Source organism: Homalodisca vitripennis, chromosome 1 (genome assembly GCF_021130785.1).
Source record: "Homalodisca vitripennis isolate AUS2020 chromosome 1, UT_GWSS_2.1, whole genome shotgun sequence".
NCBI classification, from domain to species: domain Eukaryota; kingdom Metazoa; phylum Arthropoda; class Insecta; order Hemiptera; family Cicadellidae; genus Homalodisca; species Homalodisca vitripennis.
In genome coordinates this window covers 86,339,554-86,358,729 of record NC_060207.1, presented here as the reverse complement: position 1 = coordinate 86,358,729, position 19,176 = coordinate 86,339,554, and the positions used below count along the sequence as shown (strand labels likewise).

The 19,176-nt window shown below is 31.1% G+C and overlaps 1 protein-coding gene and 1 long non-coding RNA gene across 4 annotated transcripts in view; one reads left to right on the top strand and one right to left on the bottom strand.

The window, feature by feature from the left end:
• Positions 1 to 201: 201 nt before the first annotated feature.
• LOC124365989 lies at positions 202 to 18,030 on the top strand. Its single transcript, XR_006922770.1, has 3 exons — positions 202 to 636; positions 9,858 to 9,947; positions 17,894 to 18,030. It is a non-coding gene; the product is annotated as an uncharacterized LOC124365989 (long non-coding RNA).
• Positions 4,438 to 19,176, bottom strand: part of LOC124365971 — a 117,188-nt gene continuing 102,449 nt past the window's right edge. For 2 of the 3 annotated variants that reach the window (XM_046822131.1, XM_046822140.1), the window contains exons 14-16: positions 17,993 to 18,311; positions 15,213 to 15,657; positions 4,438 to 12,990 (exon numbers count right to left, since the gene is read on the bottom strand). In XM_046822131.1, coding sequence (XP_046678087.1) covers positions 12,743 to 12,990; positions 15,213 to 15,657; positions 17,993 to 18,311 — 1,012 coding nt within the window. In that variant the 3' untranslated portion in view covers positions 4,438 to 12,742. The remainder of the gene's footprint in view (positions 12,991 to 15,212; positions 15,658 to 17,992; positions 18,312 to 19,176) is intronic. The other variant, XM_046822149.1, reaches the window with a different exon arrangement.

Here is a 19,176-nt window from a genome sequence, read left to right as displayed (position 1 = left end):
TAAAATAAAGATTAAAAAAGTTGCAAAACCTTCTACCAGGAGTAGAAAAGGCATAACAAATTCTACTCCGCTACCTGTACGGTACTTACAGATGAAATAGATATGTACTACTGGCATCAATCGTAAGTTCCATCATCTGTGTCACCTGACATTGACAATGTATTAAATTCCTCTATATAGTCTGGGGAAGGAGTGTATCAGTGCCGGAACGCCACGCCGTTGTGTACGATTATATTTAACTTCATATTATACTACATTACAATTCCGTTGTTTCAAGTATTAGCGAATTCTTTGCCTAAACAAACCAAGAAATAGTGATTGAATGTGTTTAGCGCCAGCACAACCTTCACTTCTAGTGACGAAAATATTTATCTAAAATTTTACCAATTTCTAGTGTCTTGTTGATGACTCTCAACCTCAGGATGAATCGTCATCTCAAAATTTTGCATCTAAGAAATACGGGAAAACAAAATACGTTTTCTTGTTTGGATTGTTCCAAATTTGGTTGTAAAATTTGAAAGCTTGTCAAACGCAGAGCTTTTAAACTACGCTGTATATGTATATAAAGATATTGGTGTAGTTACTTGACATCTATCAACAAATCAAGCAATTTTAAATCAAGTTTAAATGTTACTGGTAAGTTCTTACTTTGATAGTCGAAACAAGTCTTTTAAACTAAAGCATGTTGATAATATATGTAATAAGTAAAAGTCTGTAAAGAGAAGCCCCACAATTTTTATTCCTCGATTTTGATGAACTATCTGATCAAATGAAAGACTGTAGCAAATAACCTCATTGATAGTTTAAAAAAACGTGTCGTCTCTTCAATTTTTAACTATAATGTACGACATTATGTGTTCTATGCAAATAAACTTTTAAGTAGAAGAGTCCGGAGATGCTTTGCGTGCGACTTTGAATATGTAACTGTGAGAAGCTCATAGAAAACTAGCTCTGACTCTTCTACTCTGTGAATTCCTCATCACAGTATGGGCAGTCTTTAACAAACCTTTTGCTGTTACTGCTTGTGGAACCTGGAATTTCCTCCACGATTCCATTTGCGCAAAAGACATCTGTTCAGGTTTTTGAGATGGCACTTAAAAAGTATTTTTGTGAATGGATTTACTGGGAATGGCAGGAGTGCTGGGAGCCAGTAATCGTGATCTAGCTTGATATGTGTTAGTAATAGTGCTAGTGTTATGTTGGGAAAAGTTTGGTGTTGAAGAAAAGCTATAGTAAATAATTTTCTAAACATTGTTCCTTGATACTGTATGAATTATAGACTAGAGTTAGCTATAAGTGATTCAATCAGTGATGGGTTCTGCCAATCACTTTCAAATTTGTATGGATAAATTATTTACTCTTTATTACAAATCATAAAAAAAAACATAAAGATAACCAGCCGAGTGTGCTAGTGTGCTGTATTTGCAACTGAACAAAATTGGTTGTATCTTATAAGATGGATAATTAGCTCTTTTAAATCAGTAAAAGCCATTTTTTATGGATAATTTGAATTTTAAAACATCTCAAAACGATAATAATATAACTCCAACTGAGTGAGTCATGCACTCAGGGTTAATTAAACGATTCACATAATTTCAACTCCCGTCTTATGTAATATATTAGTTGAGTTCTCAATGGTTTGAAATGTCTCCAGAGCAGACAAGCAACATTAGTCCATACAACAAAATCAATAAGATGTCTATTGCATATTATAAAGCCCTTAAAGACAAATCTGGTTCTATAAGCCGTGAGCTTTAAGTTGAAGGGAGTAATAGTTGAGGAAGACTTTCTAATGTCCCTTTAATTGGATGAGCATTAGCAAATAAAGCCTATCACTCGAGGCGCTGGATAAATTTTATTTCTGTCTGCTTGTTTGTTTGCTTCATATCTTGAGAAAGAACTGACTTTTATGCTTGAAATTTTGCATGATGCATTCATTTCTGTATAGGCAATATCGAGTTAAATGATGGTAAATGTCATTCCTTGGGATTTAGCAAATCTTTCGCAAACATATTTACATTGGTCTTACAAGTAACCGTAATAGCAATAAGTAAATCATGGAATAAATTAATTACCAAACAAAAAGTACAATCATATTATGGCTTTTTATAAGTGACATAGTAATGAATGTTGCCTAAATAACCATAAGATATCTCGAGAAAGATTTTGTCTGTAGAATACATTTTACATAAAACTTCATTTATACATAGACAAGAATAAGTTGATTATGTTGAATCTAAATAGTTAAATACCTTGGTTTACCAACTATACTTTCCTGCTAAATTTGGTAAAAATCTACGGAATATATAATTTCATATTTTGAACCCTTTGATATCTTCTAACGCCAACCAAAAGTAACATGGCTAACGATAAACTTCTTTGTAAAGGAAAATTAATCTATCAATTAAAAAAAAGTAGAAAGTAGGTCAATAGCTTTTAAAATGCAAATTGGATATTAGCTCCTAGACTAATGAGGTTTATGGGTAAAGCTGTAGTTTTAAAAATATTGTTTATTTTAAGTTAATTTTATCCATCCTTAAATGAATTATAGTATAATTTGTGAAAAATCTGTTCAAATTGTTTTTACCATATTATATAAATATTTTCATAAAACAAAAGCATTTTTGGATACAAATTCTATGTCAAAGGGGATTTTTCTTTTTACTATATGTTTGTGTTTTAAATCTTATAAACAAAAAAGCAACCTCAACTATGTAAGGATTTGATATTTTTGATAATTTTCTAAAATTTTAGATAACCGTGTTTCAAATAAGTTTTTAATGATTACTTCTCAATATGTAACATGTAATAAAACATAAAGAGTCTTAAAGGAGCTAAGTACGAATATCTAGTTAAATAGGAAAGATTGAGCCATGTCACCTATATGATACCAGTACATTGAATGGTCAAGTTACATACATTTTAAAATGGGGACATACAAAGAGGTTTTTAAAACAGTTAATATGCAATCAGCCGATTCGTGCCTCATTCTAACCAGTAGTAGATGATGTTTTAGCTACCATGTGACACAAAACATAATGAAATTTGACCTGTTCACCATGAGTTCGGTGACAATTCTGTATCTCATGAACGCAATATCATGGTGATTGGATCAGCATTGGACAACCGAATGTCACCATCTCTTGTTCCACATATCAACTAGGAGACAGTTTATTAGAACGTAAATGACACAATCCTGGATCAGAGGCTTGCAGAGTCCACCCATGAGGTTGAGTTGAGTTTCATTCACTAGAACTTAAGGTAGCAGACTATTACTACATATGAAATGTTAGTCACTGGGTAGAAGTAATGTTCATGTTTTATATTCGTGTTCATTTCCATCACCTCAACATTCTATCTAGTCTAATAGTTTTGTATCACTTCAGCCTTCTATTTCAGTCTCAAATATTATGTAGCCCAATTTAATGATTTACCAGCCGCAACCAACTAAGAGAAGTAAATCGGTACAAGTTAATACAAGACTGCTCTGCATTTTGGAATGGGATCAGCGGTTGCCCAGTAGTACTCAGTCTCATATATTTTGCGAACTTGTTCAACAGGTAATAATACTATTTTGTTTTATGCACTTTTTGGGCATAAAGAGGGAATCAATTTGAAACCTTAATTCTTTTAAACACAGTATAATATTGTAAAGCTTGAATCTACAAACTGTCACACACAAAGCCAGAACATATGCTATACTCTGAGGGAATATGAGGGATGATTTTACAGTTTTGGCCATAGCACAGCTCCATTACTAGTAGTCGCTATTTGCTTGAATAGTTTTGCTTGAATATAAAAACTATAAATTTTTCAAAAGTGTAAATGGTTATAACTTTTAAAAGCTGTTTGAAAGGATTTATGGAACCAAGGAACCAAAATACTTGATACCTGAAGGTTCTATTCTACAAGTTTGTCCGTTTACCTTTACTCTATACAGCAATACATGTTAGCTCCAGTGTAATTTGAGAGTTATAATCCTTACTTATATTTGTTTACTTATGATGTTTATCAGAAAATGATAAAATCAATGAACAAGAAATGAATGTTCCAAATAATAAGAATATTTTTTGTGGCAGTTGGAATAAATATTCAATAGACTTAATGACATGTTAAGGAATTTATAGTATTAGTAAATAGGAATAGCGGCTGTAGGTTCAGGTAGCACCTTGTATGCATGCACCCCAAAATACAAGCACAGAGGGTTGGGACCAGCCCGGCATTCTGCCTCTGTTTCTCTGTAATGTGTTAGACTCATGACTAAGGAAGACAAGGATGCAAGAGATCACAACACATACTCAATATTTCCGAACATAAGGAGATGAAAATTGTCAAACCTTCATAGTCATATGACATTCCATATTTACAATAAACATTAGACAAAACCGAATTAACATGTACAGAAAAGGTATGGGTTCAATAAAGTAATACTTTTTCATATAGTAACATAATTTTTATAACATAATTTGTTTATTCAATTTAGAATCAACAATATAGCTTTTACAATATTCAACTAATTGAATAATAAAAATGAAAATTTCTATTATGTACAGAACTATTTTACAATATTTACAACACGATCTTTGTGCTTGTATAATATTTTTGACAATAATGCTGATACCCTTATTATTTTTATTATGTACTTCTTATGGTTAAATGGACAGGGGGGCTTGAGTGAATGTCTGGGCAGTAGTGTTGAATATGTTAGTTTACAGTATAAAATCTATTAAAACGTAAACTTTATTTAACTAAATTTCAAAAGGTATTATAAAGGATCAAGACCATTTTGAACATTCTAGTTTCTGGAATTATGTTACTAATTGTGTCTCCATTTTATTCAGACCTCACTGAGCTTGTATTAAAACATGACCATGATACAATGAATATAACTTATTACAATGACATCCATCCCGAGACAGATAAATTATGGGAGATTAAACTCAGTCAATTGTTTATCAGGAGGAACCTTAACAAGTAATATTAGGGTTCACTCTTATCGTCATGCAGATACAGTCATGGCTTAACAACATTTAGATACCATTACTGGAGTAAACTTATCCAATCTTCTATTAATTACAGTTATAATGGTGTCCAATTCCTAACAAATTAAAAACAAACAAAAATATTACTAAAATAGCAGTTAGTAAAGAATACAGTATATGAGATTGGGTTGTAGATGGGCACTGTTTTTTTAAACATAAAAGTAAAGATTCCAAAAATGCACAAAAAATATTGTTTTTGTCTACTGGTAGATTACACGAAACACAATCTGTAAAAGTATCATGTCATGATGTATAGCGAAATTGGAATAACAGTAACTTGTCTGAATTATTTTGAGCTAGAAAATATTTGTCATGTGAGAATTACTCTTAAAAACTAGTGATATTGTCTGATACCATGTCATCACAAGAACACAACCTGTGTTGAAGTAATAAATTTAACATTTAAAATTCAACTTTATCATTACAGAGAATATTTAATTAGATATACAGTGTGAAAGCTTTTATGATAAATTTTATTTGTTAATCCTTCAGTAATGAATTTAATCATAACAGTTATGATCTTCGTATAAACCTTAACATAAAATGTGTTGAAGTCTCACTAAAGCTATGTATGAATTGAGAAAAAATGACTGAAGTAAATGAAACAAATAGGATGATTTGGGAACCTTGAGATGATAAATGAGAGCATTGTCTATATGGATCATAAATGCACATTTTTAGAAAACTGGCGTCAATATGACATTATTCTCTATGTAATTCTTCTGATCATGATGCTTGAATTCTGATTATTGTTGAATAAAAAAATGTACATATTTGACCTATTGTATAACAAACAAAAATTAGATTAGCAATTTTCAAGTATTTTGGCTTTATTCAAACAAATACAGATGGATGTCTTCAAGAAACATAATTTTATAAGTAAGTTAACATCTGAGTGGAAAAGTTTCTTTTAAGACATCTAAAGTTGCTTAAGTTCGGCACAAACACTCTACTCACAACTCAAAACCTTTTGGGTGTATCATGGACACTTTAAGAAACAAATGTGCATGACAAACACAGAAACATTTCTCTGATTATCACACTCGAAATCTTATCAATTTCATATACATATTTAACTAAACCTACTAACACCAAACACGCAAGAAGTCCTCTTCCAAAGAAGAAAAAAGCCACCATACAACAGGATGAGCTGCAAATATAACTGTATGAGGTTAAAGGTTCAACTCAAATACTACTCTCTAATAGACTTAATCATGTGCAAGTATCCCTCAGCATTGTAGTGGCACCAATTCTCCAATGGTAGTAATTCTTCTATCTCCTCCAAGGAGCTCATGGAAAAGTTGTGCTATAACTTTGGTACAAACTGTGCATTTAACATGGAAGTAAGCTTAAAATACCATGGAAAAACCTCCATAAACATAATTACAACAATAATAATATGAATTACAGCAAGATTTTCTTTATCACTTCACTTTTTTAGTTGCATTAGGATGCAAATTATGTTAACACTACTAGTCAGAAGGACTATTCTCGTATTCATCAATAGAATCAGAAAAACAATATGATACTTTGTGCAGGAAAGGGCGTACTACTAGTATCTACTTTAGAACTTGTACTTTTTATTATATTTATTTGATTATCCATCCAACATTTAAAAAAGTGCTGTGCACTCCTTACACATCTTGTAGAATATTAAGTGTTAAGTGTTTTTAAGCCATAACTCTCCACGTAGTCTGGCTATTTCATTTAATTTTGTCTTACAATTGACATAAGTGACATATAATGAAACCATGTTCTGCTATAATATGTCCAGGTGATTATGAAATTTGTTTTGAGGAGGGCATCAGCGAAGTAAATAATGGAAGCACAGTTTAAATTTCTAGAGAGACAGAGAGAGGGAAAGATAGAGAAAATCATCTGTATTAAACAAAGTAAAATAAGCTTGATATCTTAGTTAGGCAAAATGATTTATCATAATACATCAATACAATGGTAACCTCAGAAAGATACTCAAGACTTGTTTAGTAATATAACAAAATAATTTCTGGAGGTAGACTAAGAAAATGTAAACACAGTAATTGCTTTTAAATTACACTTTCCATTTTAAAATTCGGAGAAATTAAACTTTAACAGATATTCACTAGACAATTATTTTTACAAAATAATAAAATTAATCCCTTATTACATTAGTAGTCTTCTGGTCTATCAAAATCTATGAAAACTGCTTCCACCTTCCGAAGATTATCGTCATTATCATGCAAGAATTCATATATTCTAATGGTGGGATGTTTCAACTCATTAACATTGATGTCCATATCACCACAATATTAATAGAATAAATAACTAATGGAAATGTTGGTGCTGAGTTGATAAAAATATCAGAAGAGAAGATTGACCTGGCTGATTTAGAGATAGCTAAGATTTGAATTCTGACATAACATATCTAGAATAAGGTTAAACAGATTTTTTAAAATAACCCAATCTACAACCAATTTGCACTATTAGTGAAATGTTTTGACCAAAAATCTCTCTATTTCTGCTTGTTTATGCACTCTATTGTCACATAGTTCACTTTGAGCTCCAATACAATATATTGATATGCAAATTGCATGTTAGTAAGCTGAATCTCATAGGCGTCACAAAATTAGTCCAAATGCTTACTTTTTGTTAAAAAAAAACATGGACTAAAAATTAAAGTTTCAGATACTACTTAGAAATCTTCTCTATAGAAAACGTGAAAACCGCTTCACCCATCCTATTGTTGATTGGTGACTATTAACGACTAAATAATGTTAAGTAGAAAAGGGGTCCATTAATTATGTAACACTAAAATTTGCTTTTAAAAGGGTGGATGGGCGAATATAATACTAACTTTAAAATCTCTGAAGAAACCAGGCAGATTTTGTAAACGATTCAAGCAATCAATTGTAGAGGTTTAATATTATGTTTTGCTGTGTCGAAACACCCCCTCCCCATAGATCATTACTTAATTTAGGGATAGCCCCTAATATTGAACGCATACCAATTGAAGATGAAAACAGTTTTGTCTATACAATTTTGTTGTTCTTGGAAAATATAGCACTTGCAACTAAACCCAAATCTATCTGTAATTTTAAATTAGTTTTTTACCATCCAAAAACAAATATGTTATTAGTTTGATCTATTTGAAAAATATAATATCCTAATGGACAACTGTGATTAAAACAAGTTTTAAGTATTGAAAAACATGTTTCATTCTTTTCATATTGACACAATCTGCACCTATGGTAAAGCTTACAGAAATAATCTCAATAAGTTATGGTTAGAAAAGATTGAAATTATTTCAATTTTTAGGATTACCTGAAAGTTTAACCAAAACAAAATAATTTTCTTGTATGTATCAAATGAATTTACTATAAGTATTAATGTATCCATACAATAATGTTAACAAGACCAATACAATTAAGATATTAATAAATTATCCCTTTTTATTGAACACATTTGAATGAATATATGAGTAGGAGTTTAATTCAATAATTCAATTATTGAATATTAATCAATGATTTGTGAGTGATGTGTTTTGAAAAGACATGAGATTTAAGGTAAATCTGCTTAAAATGCAATCTTATTTGAGATTGTAAGATTGATTAAAGGGCTTTCAATTTTTAACGACAAATATTTACTAAAATAAAAGCTAACCATCATTGATAATGTCTTATTTTTTAAGAGTTACACTTACTATGTAAAAAATTTATGTAATGGTTTCGATGAATTACATAAATTTAAAATGTCACCTCAACTGATAATCCATAAGTCAGATTGCAGGTTAATCTGCCAATTAACTCAACAGCACTTTAGTGCTCGGATTTGAAAATCAGTACTAAAATCTTCCTAATCTATCTAAATATATACAATGTATTATCTTAAATAAGTAATGGGTACATTCTATTATCTAAAATCTACAAGTGCATAAAATTTTCAAGATTTAACACATTTATAGTCTTCCCAAGCTAATCTTGGTCTCATAGCACCTTAAAAGTATGGAATAAAATTTTAACTGTGTTTCTTAAAATAGGTTTAAATGATTTAACATAACTGCATTTTATAGGATCACTTTATTAAAATTAATAATCTAATTAGAGAATATTTTATTACATACAGTTAATCAGAGTGAAATAGACGAAATAAATATGAAGTAATATGGTGATTTAACACCACAAATGACTTCAAATAATAATATTTTTGTAATGGTTTTCAGTCTTTCGATACACTAATGGTCTTTTAACTAATGCACAGCACGCATGTTGCAGTATGCTGTTTCATATAAATTGAAGTCTTCATAGTTTTAACATGTCAGTGTGAACTGTAGAACTCTTTTTTGTTACTTTGTATTGTGTTTCATAATTTTAACATTGAAACCAAACCATTGGCTATTTTACTGCAGAATGGTGATGAAGTATCATCTCCAAAACATGTAATTGATGAACGATTTGTCATATTTGGATTTAACAGAGTTAAGAAACTCTTATTTATTGTTTTTTTTAATCCAGAAGAACATATACCTATGTATTTTAATCTAGGCCGGTAGTGGACACTTTGAGTTCACTTCATAGATTTAATAAATCTGTCTGTACTTGACTTCTTTTACTCACACTGCATAATTTACTAATTTTGTTATGTACTGTATAGATCATGGCATATGCCAGTGTAGCCAGCCAGAGAGCTGACTGCTGATGATCTGTGTTGAGAGCTTTACTGGATTGTACAAGGTGTGGCACATTCACCAGTAACCTCCTCACCATCAGCAGCTCTGCGAACTTGTTCCCTTCCTATATCAGCATGTAATTATACATATATTTTGTGTTTTTGTTCCAGTCAGTTGCTTTCAAGAGAGACAGAGGAACTTCATAAAGCCAGTAGCAAAGAATTTTGTGACTAAGAGGATTGGTATCGACTCCTATAAAGGTTTTATTCTATATTTATTATCAAGTAATAAAGCTTGATTCAATCAATTTTTCAGAATCATTTTGCTTTATGTATCAAAATCACTTTCTTTCTCTTAGCAAGTTGAATTATGGGATCAGATTTAAAGTTCACAAATTTTAATTTTTGAGAGCCAGTGAACTCAGAATTTAAGGCGTCAGACTTCAGACCTGGATTATAGAGCACAGTTGTTCCATTCTTGTTTGCGACTATTTTTATCAGCTTTGTCTTTCTTAATAGTACTGACTTTCCCTCTTTCCCTGAATTTGATGATGGGCAGAGTAAACTTGAAAAGCTATCAAAGCAGAGTAAAAGTAAAAAAAAAAACACACACATGTAGGTAATCTGAAAACTTTATAGGTTAAGTGTCTTCTGAAGTAAAGTTTGTCTAGTTCAAACAATTATTTCTGTAAAATAACTTAAATACAAATTGGGAAATCAACAGCTGTTACAAATCTGTTAGACAACCTAAAGTTGCAGTTACCAGAGAAAAAAATCTTACCATTTTCATTTTCGAAAACTAAAATACCCTCTCTAGGATTTGTATTCAGTTTGGCTACAGAAATAGATAGTTTGAAACACTATTCAAATATACCTGCAAATTTTAATTTTGAAAATTCACCCTTTGTCAAACTTTTGCAGCTATTATGCTATTATTTTTAATAGATTGAGTTTTGTAAATAAGCATCTTTTCTACTATCATTCCCAAACACTTTAAGAACATTTCAGGAATTTATTTGAGATGTTATAATTTTTAATTGTAATAAATTTCTAAATGATAGAGAAATATTAGTATTTTAGGTGCATTGGTGACATATCTTAGTGAGATATTGAATTTCATTATGTAAGGTAGCTAGACTGAACCATTCGAGACAAGATATCTATAATTTAAATCCCGTAGCATCTTCCAGTATATTTTGTAAGCTGATTTTCATATAAAACTCCCCTGGTGAAAAATTAAGGAAAAAAGAATCATTCATTCAGATCATAGAGCAATTACTTACATGGAATTTCCACCCAAATATTTTTATATGGAATGAATGTTTTTATGTAGACTAAGAAAAGTTGGGAATACTGATTATTATAATTGTAATTATAGTGTTCAAAGCAGAATATTCTTATCTAAAACCACTCAATTTGAAAAATAAGTTACTAAACAAATTGCAAAATATTTAGTTGTACTTAAATGTTTAATTGACTTATCATGACCACTGTCCTGTCATTCTTATTCGAACATTATTAGTAAATACAGAGTTGGAAAATAATATTATTTGCTTCATAACATAAACACTGTTATGTAAAAAGTGAAATTAAATAACTCCACTTTAAAATCATATTTAATAAAAGTGACCCTTATAAAATGGAGCATTTGTACTAATTAAGCTACAACAAAAATTTAACTTCTAAAAATAAAAATAGACAGTGACAACTGACAATATGAGAAAACTATGACAAATTGCAAGGCAGCTAGGTCTACAAAGTCACTTCATACTGTAGAAAATATACATGCATTGGAGTTGCATCGTAATTGTCTCACTAGTGTAGTACGGAGTTCTACAGTCCCTAATTATATGTAATATGTTTATATATTATAATACAACGATTTGCGAGACAATCTGTAAAAATATTTTGAAATTGCTAAAATTAGTTCTTTTCATTCAATATGAACTCTGATTATATTACGAATTAAGCTTTCAATAAAATATTAATAAGAGACTACATATGTCTTAATAACAGTTTTGCCTGCTGAAAAAATTTAAACCAACTAATTATTTGGTAAATTCCTAAGACGGCAAGTGATAAACATGTTCCAAGGGTAATAGTTGAAATATATTAATATATATTATATTCTTTCCTCAGTATTACAGTCCAACTTATGACACAGATCATTATTAAGATAATTAAGTTATATGGTATTGTTAGTATTGTAACAAATGTAAATATAACTCAACTTGATCAGTAAAATGTTAGGTTATGCTCGCAAAGAAGAAACTTATCTTTGAGATTGGTAAAATGCCTTAAACTGATCAAGTATACATTTTTATTCATCGCCAATTACTACAAGACCATCTTTGAAGAATAATGTAATTATTCATAGTAATATAATAAAGAAGGCAGAGGCCAAAATAAGTGTACTTGTGCAGTATTGAGCTGATTTTTTATTGAAGTCTGTTGACAATCTTATCTTTGAATAATAAACTATGTAAAAGACACAATACAACAACCCTGAATTAAAACCTTAAAGAACATATTGATCATGAAACATTAAAAATCAAATAATGACACTTCACCAATTGAAGAAAGTATTTAAAGTTTTGATTGGTAAGGATGCAAAATCAGTTGGATTTTTTCTTTATTACTTCAGAAATTTTCTAGATTTTTAGTTTCAAAAGATTTTTGTTATATATCAATTTTGCTACTACCTATTCAAACAGTTGGTTTAAATATTTTTCACTACAGGGTCAAAGTATTGCTTACCATCGGATCTCAACATATCCGAAACATAACATGAAAAATAATGTAATAAAGCATCTTCTGTTCTTAAACCTGGACACAAAAATAACTATACATTCAACAGGTACAAGATAAGAAGTCCTTTTTGACTTTAAAACTTCAGTATATCGTGATTTAAAAGTACCTAATGGCAAAATAAAGGAGCTAGACTCCTATGTCCTCATTGACACTTGTAGCTATCTAAAGATAGACTAACATCGGACCGGCCAGGGGGAACCACTGGAGCGGCCAAGCTCGGAACACAGCAGAGATGTCGGCAGGCCTCAGGTGGGGTCCCGGTCCTGGATGGCCGCCAGGAGTTGCCGCTTCAGCTCCTGCTCTGGGATCTGTGAGAGAGTCAGCAGTTCAGCTCGGGACAGTCGACTCAGACCTGAGGTCTCAGTGCCACAAATGTCGGCACTCGAGCCGCTGGGAGAGAACACCTCGCAGTTCTCCACTACGGTCTTCACATCAGGCTTCACGTCTTCTGCCCGCAGTATAGAGTCAGAACTGGCTCGTTTTCTAGTTTTTCCTAATCACATAATAGACTGCATCAGTGTTAAAACTTCAAATTTTATTCAGTGTACAAGAATTGCAACTAATGTAACATGTTACTTTCTCACAAGTGTATGACAAAATGTAATCAAAATGCTTTTCAGATGAACATTCCTTAAAAAGTACAAAAACTATTACCGTATGGAATTAATTTATTCTATAAATAGTATTACTCATTAATATGTTCAAAGAGTATATTTCGGGGACTCAACAAACATCAAGAATAATAGATAAGACCATCATTAAATGTAACGATAAGGCAAAATTTTAATGCGTTATTAGAAGATCTATTATGTAGCAGGACAGTTAAGGATCTATAAGACTACTGAATTATCCTACTGTAGTGAGTCGGCAGAAGTCAATGGTTGGGGTGATCATGTGTTCAGTGCGGCGTGGGCATGTATGTATGTGTAACATGTATAGGGTATGAAACTCTTATGAGCAATACAAATAAAATAAGTTGCATTGTTTTTACTAACTTCTAGAAAAAACAAAATTTTTTTATTTATTCCATTTACTCAGAACTAGAATATTTGGATTGAAGTCCAAGGGCTCTTGCCTTACAATAAGTCTCAAGCTAGGCACAACCACTTTAAGTTAATAAAATTACATTATTCTCAATTTATAACAAAAACTTATTATTTGATTTATTTATATAAATAATAAAAACTCTTCAAGTAGAAAAAATTAATACATATATACTTAACTATAAATTAAAACAGTGTAATATACTTCCAAGACTGACAAACACAGTAATAAATGCATTATTAAATATATATTTACTTAAAGTTACAATATAAAAATAATACAAACTCAATTCCGGTTAATAAATTTGTTCTTATCCATTATAAATATTTATTAAACTCTAATATAATTAAATATACAAAATAGTGGACATAAAGACAAAGACAATATAAGTCCTGGGTAAGTTGCTCGTTTTGAAATTGTATAATATTAATTTATTTTGGGAAGTGGTCACACAATAAATATTTATTATTTTATAGATATAATGAAAGAAGAGGTGGATGACAGGAGGAATAAGAGAGATACTATAGTTCCCTAACATCGAAAACAATAAGATCAACAATAACAAGTTAATGTTTTAAAGCGATGCCTTCTAGGTTAAAATTATCTGAAATATGATAAAAGATAATTAAGAAAAATCTCGATGGAATAAACAATATGAATAAATTCAAAATTGGACAATGAACTGGGAAAGACGAAGGAAAATCACTTTTTAATAGTTCGGAGAAGTGCATTATGTGCACCAAGTCATACATACAACAATAAACTTTTAACATTAACAGTATCAAGAAGTAAAAAACTATAAAATACTAAATTTATAGGTACATACATTTTTAATTTTCAGAAAATTACGGTGAATTTAGGCTAATAAGAATGTTTAAAACGTACACGACCAAATAAATGTTTGATTCTTAATATCTATTAAATGCTCCTGTCAACTCAGTTAATGATAACTGAATATCTCTTGGAGTGAAAGATGTGAATGAGAATACCAAGTAAGAAGGAAATTGCTGAGCAAAGGATGGTAAACAAAGTGCTGTTTCTTAACTGTAGTAAACCTAACCTAACAAAACATAACATGATTTATCTAAACTAAACTATCTTATCTTTTTTGTAAAGATTCACCCAAATCTATAGGAGTTAGCCGTTGAAGTAGGATGGATGAAAACGAGTACAACCATCATGCCTAAAAACTTTAATCCGCATGTACATATTTTTGGTTAACGCTGTGCTAAAAATTTGGAATCCATTAAACGTTTCTTAATTTTTTATAAAATATTCAGTGGACTGGAAAGAATGAGCAGAATTTTAATCATCTCTAAGTTTTTAAAGGAAGCAAGATTTACCTATATTTTTGAGCCATCGTCTCTGAACGATCTAAAAATTGAGGAGTAAAATGAACAGTGTGTAAAATGTAATTGTTTACCAACTAAACTTTTATACTTAGTACATAATTAATTGTTTTCCTCTGTCCCAAGTAGGATTTTTTAGAAACCGAATTTCAATAGCCTGAACAAGTAAACATTCTCAAAAGTCAACCATAAGATCACACTTACAGTTGTTGATATGTAAGTTAAAATAAGTGTAAGTTTGAAAAAATAACGTTTAAATATAAATGATTTTGCTAGATTTAATCATCTACAAATTATAAAATTAGAATACTGTGTGATTTACCATTTACACGTCTATGACCAGTGTCAGTGCTGAGCTTTCGATGTTTCTTTGGCAGGTACGAGACGATTTTCGGTTTGGGTGGAGGGAGAGGTAAAGTCTGGCTTTCTGCTAGGGTAGAGATCTGTTCAAGGACACTTAGGCCGGTGAGACTACTTGATGTCTGCATCTCTCCAGGAGGCTTCAACCTCTCTTTCGGTACGGGCTTCTTTTCTCCGGGAGGGATGACGATCTCGATCAAGTGTTCCGTTCCATTGTCTTGAGTATTGTTTGGAACAGTAGTCTCCTTGTTGTCATGGTGGATGATCACCTTTGGATTTACATCATCTGAAGGTTCCTTGAACCGAGAGAGTTTGGTCTTGAAGGATGGTGACTTGATGTCGACATAACGGAACCTCGAGGTGGAGGAGCAGTCAGGAGACCTGGGCAGTGTCTGCAACAGTCGTAACTGAAACCGAACAACAAACATAGAGTTGACGACATAATATTACAGATATATCTCAACTTGTGTATTATAAAAACGAGTAGTCTAGTGTTCGTAAGTTAGTGTGTACTTCATGGATCTATTCTGGAACCATTACTTTTTAGCATGTATGTGAATGTTTTATATTTTACTTTACAAGACAATATAAGTTAAGTGTTACAAGATAAGTTAGTTATGTGATGATGTTTAAATGTACGACCAGTCATTATTTAGATGATAACGTCATCACAGCTAAAGTCAGTTTAGTTAGTGACTGGTGTAGTCCAAATAAATATTCTCTCCAAGATCTTGTTGTTTCTCGCTGTACTAATAATGCTGTACAAACTGTTAAGTTCCTAGGGATTATCGTACAGTCCTACTTAAAATGGTAGTACCAGGTAGAATCTGTAATACCAAAGCAAACCAGAGGGATTTTAATGATTAGGAGACTAAGTAAAACCGCATCAATGCACATACTATTTTCAATTTATTGGAGCTATATACATTGTCATCTGATACCCTTGATTATGGTGCAATTGTTTGGGGGCAAGAGTACACACTCTCAAGCCATAATCACCTTGCAGAAAAAGGCTGTTCAAGTGATGTGTAAGATACAGAATCAGTTGCTAACCATTATTCATTCAGATAGTATTATGACTCTTCCATGTATTTAAAGTTTTCAATGTTTAACATACGCCAGGAAAACTTACATAATTTTAAATGTAACTAGGTATGTTATTAATACTGCCTAGGTATTAATATTAAGAGTTTATATTGCAATAATTGCTAGTTTAGATTAAGGGCCTTTCTTGTACAACGTTGTTTTTACAAAGTTGACGATTTTTATAAATCTAAGTTAGAATAGCTTACCTATATTTTGAACAACATTTTTATGTAGCCTGTACAAATATTTTGCATTTGTATTTTAGTAATAAAGGGTCTTGATCCTTGATACAATAGAGATCTATTTATTTCTCTGATTAGCTGATAAAGTATTCCCCTTCTAATTACCACTTTCTGAAGGTTTATTAATGGTATTAAGAAATATTAGTTTTTTTATGATTTGAAGTAAGGTTTAATATTTTATATGATATGTTTCATATTTATCATTTCGTTATTAAAATACACAATATAGTATTATCAAGTCAATGTAACTTTAGCCTCCTTGTAAACTTCTACTTTACATTTATTTGCTTGTGTTCAATTGACTGTTAGCTTAAAACAATATTTTTGGGGTTTCATGAATCTTAATTTTAGTAATAAATAACACCTTTTGAGCATGAACATTATTACAATATAAACACCCCATTAAAATATAAAGTTAAATTTAACACTATGAATTATCGTATTATATATTTAATTGAAAACATTATAATCCTCTTTTATTGTTAAATATACACTATCTGCACAAGAACATTGTTAAAGTTAACTGTATGTATAATGTTTGTTTACTAACAGCTCAGTAAACATATACAAAGAATATATTATTAATTACTAATATTTAAGTTATTATCATCTATGATAATGTATCTGTCAGCTACCATTTTAAACACTTTCAGAATATTGGTAAACAAAAAATTAGAGAACAATTTCCGATTGTATTGAAGTTTTATGTCATAATTCATATTTACAGACATTTTTTGCCAGGATAAAAATTAATTTTCTGAACCAGTCTTGCATCTTAAAATTTTAGTTTAAACTTTTCTGTTGAAGAACTTACTTAAATATGTTTAATTGGTTGATAGTACTAACCAAATAGAAATTAGAATTAAATCAATAAAAGTATCACTAAAGCAACCCACACGAAAATAGTCGATAGTAACTGGTGTGTCTGTATCCCCACTCTAAATTACTACATTGTTGCCAGTTTTACGTGTATGGAAAATAACCGATTCGCCTCAAAATTTGTTGCAATAAACAAATATCATCAGCTGTCACCTTAAACAAATATAAGTATACTTGATTTCATTTATCTGTTTTGCAGACTACACTTAAATGAATCAGATAGTAAATTACCAGAAAAATTTCATAACGGGAACACTCAGTAATTAGCAGCGATATGACATCATTGCCTCAAATGTCATCGGACTATTTTTATGTGGTTTACAATAGTTACTGCTTTCCTAAACATTTAAACAATAAACACTTTTTCCGAAATACTAAAAGTTATAATATGAGAAAGTATTCATGCAATTAACTGAATTTGTGTATTTTACTGCAGGAAGGAACAACTAAATGGCACTGATCTGAAGAGATGTCCAGATCTGACACGCTGAGAACCTGGGAGGATGACTTGTAACCATGATACAGTACAACTTACCGAGCTTGTCTGTGGAATGACCGGGTTGGGACTCCTGGGTGGCACTGAAAGGTCCGAGGAGCTGTCTACATCCGATGGGCCGAGAAGCTGAGAGGAAGGTTTGCGACTGATGGATAGATGACTGGCTCTGCGTGAGTTGATGTCGGGAGGGCTGAGGTTGGTGTCACGGCTGAGGCGGCGGCCGATAGCTTGAGAGCTGTGACAGTCTAGGAATCTGCCCGCAGCCATATTTATATCTGAGCTTAGCCGACGGATACTCAGATTACTCGAGCTCTTGGATCTGAACACGTCTTTACTTAGCCGCCTTGCCAAGTCCAGCCTGCGAGGACATAAGGATGCGTGAGGAGGGTCTCTACTGTAATCTACCAGTGATAGAAGCAGGATTGCTTAAGCATTCAAGCGTCATAATTGCTCAGACTAGCTCCACACATCTATAAGTTATTCTAGTCTAACATAATTTTACATGACTTTGACCTCTACGCTTGCTAGACCTGTCTCTCTATAATTATTTTTTATTTGGGGTATTTGAAGGAAAAGGTTTACCAAAACAATCCCAGGACTGAAAGACTTGTAAAACATCTAGAAAGGAACATGGAAGAAATTTACCCCACAGTGCTCAGAAGAGTGTCTACCACTTTGTGCAAACAAAAAAGTTTTTGCATTCAGATCGACGGCAGACATTTCAAGCACCTGTTTCAATAATAAAGTTTGTTTTAAACTTATAGAAATAGATTAATGGAAGCTGTAATTTATTTAAATGCAAAGTATTATGTTTAATAAATAACTTTTTATAGTACAGTAACTTTTGAATCATTCTGTAGTTCCTACCTACCTATAAATTAGTTTTAATTTATTTTATACTTGATACATTTATTCCATATTTAGGCTTTCAATACCTTGTAGATTTTTAATCATTGATTAAAACCAATTCCACAAAGAATAGTAGTTTCTAGTCCTCTTCCAAGTCTTTAGTATTAGGAAATTATTTTTAAATTGAAGTTTTGTTAACATATTTTCACTAATCAATATTTCTTTAAGAAAGAAAACAGTTTCATTAAAGTCAATTAAAATGTTGAAAGTATTAAAAATTCCAAATTTCCTCAAGATGGTGAGAACAAATCTGATTCACATACTATCATTATAGTAAAGTGAAGGAGAAATGTCTAGATCAATTTTACTGTCAA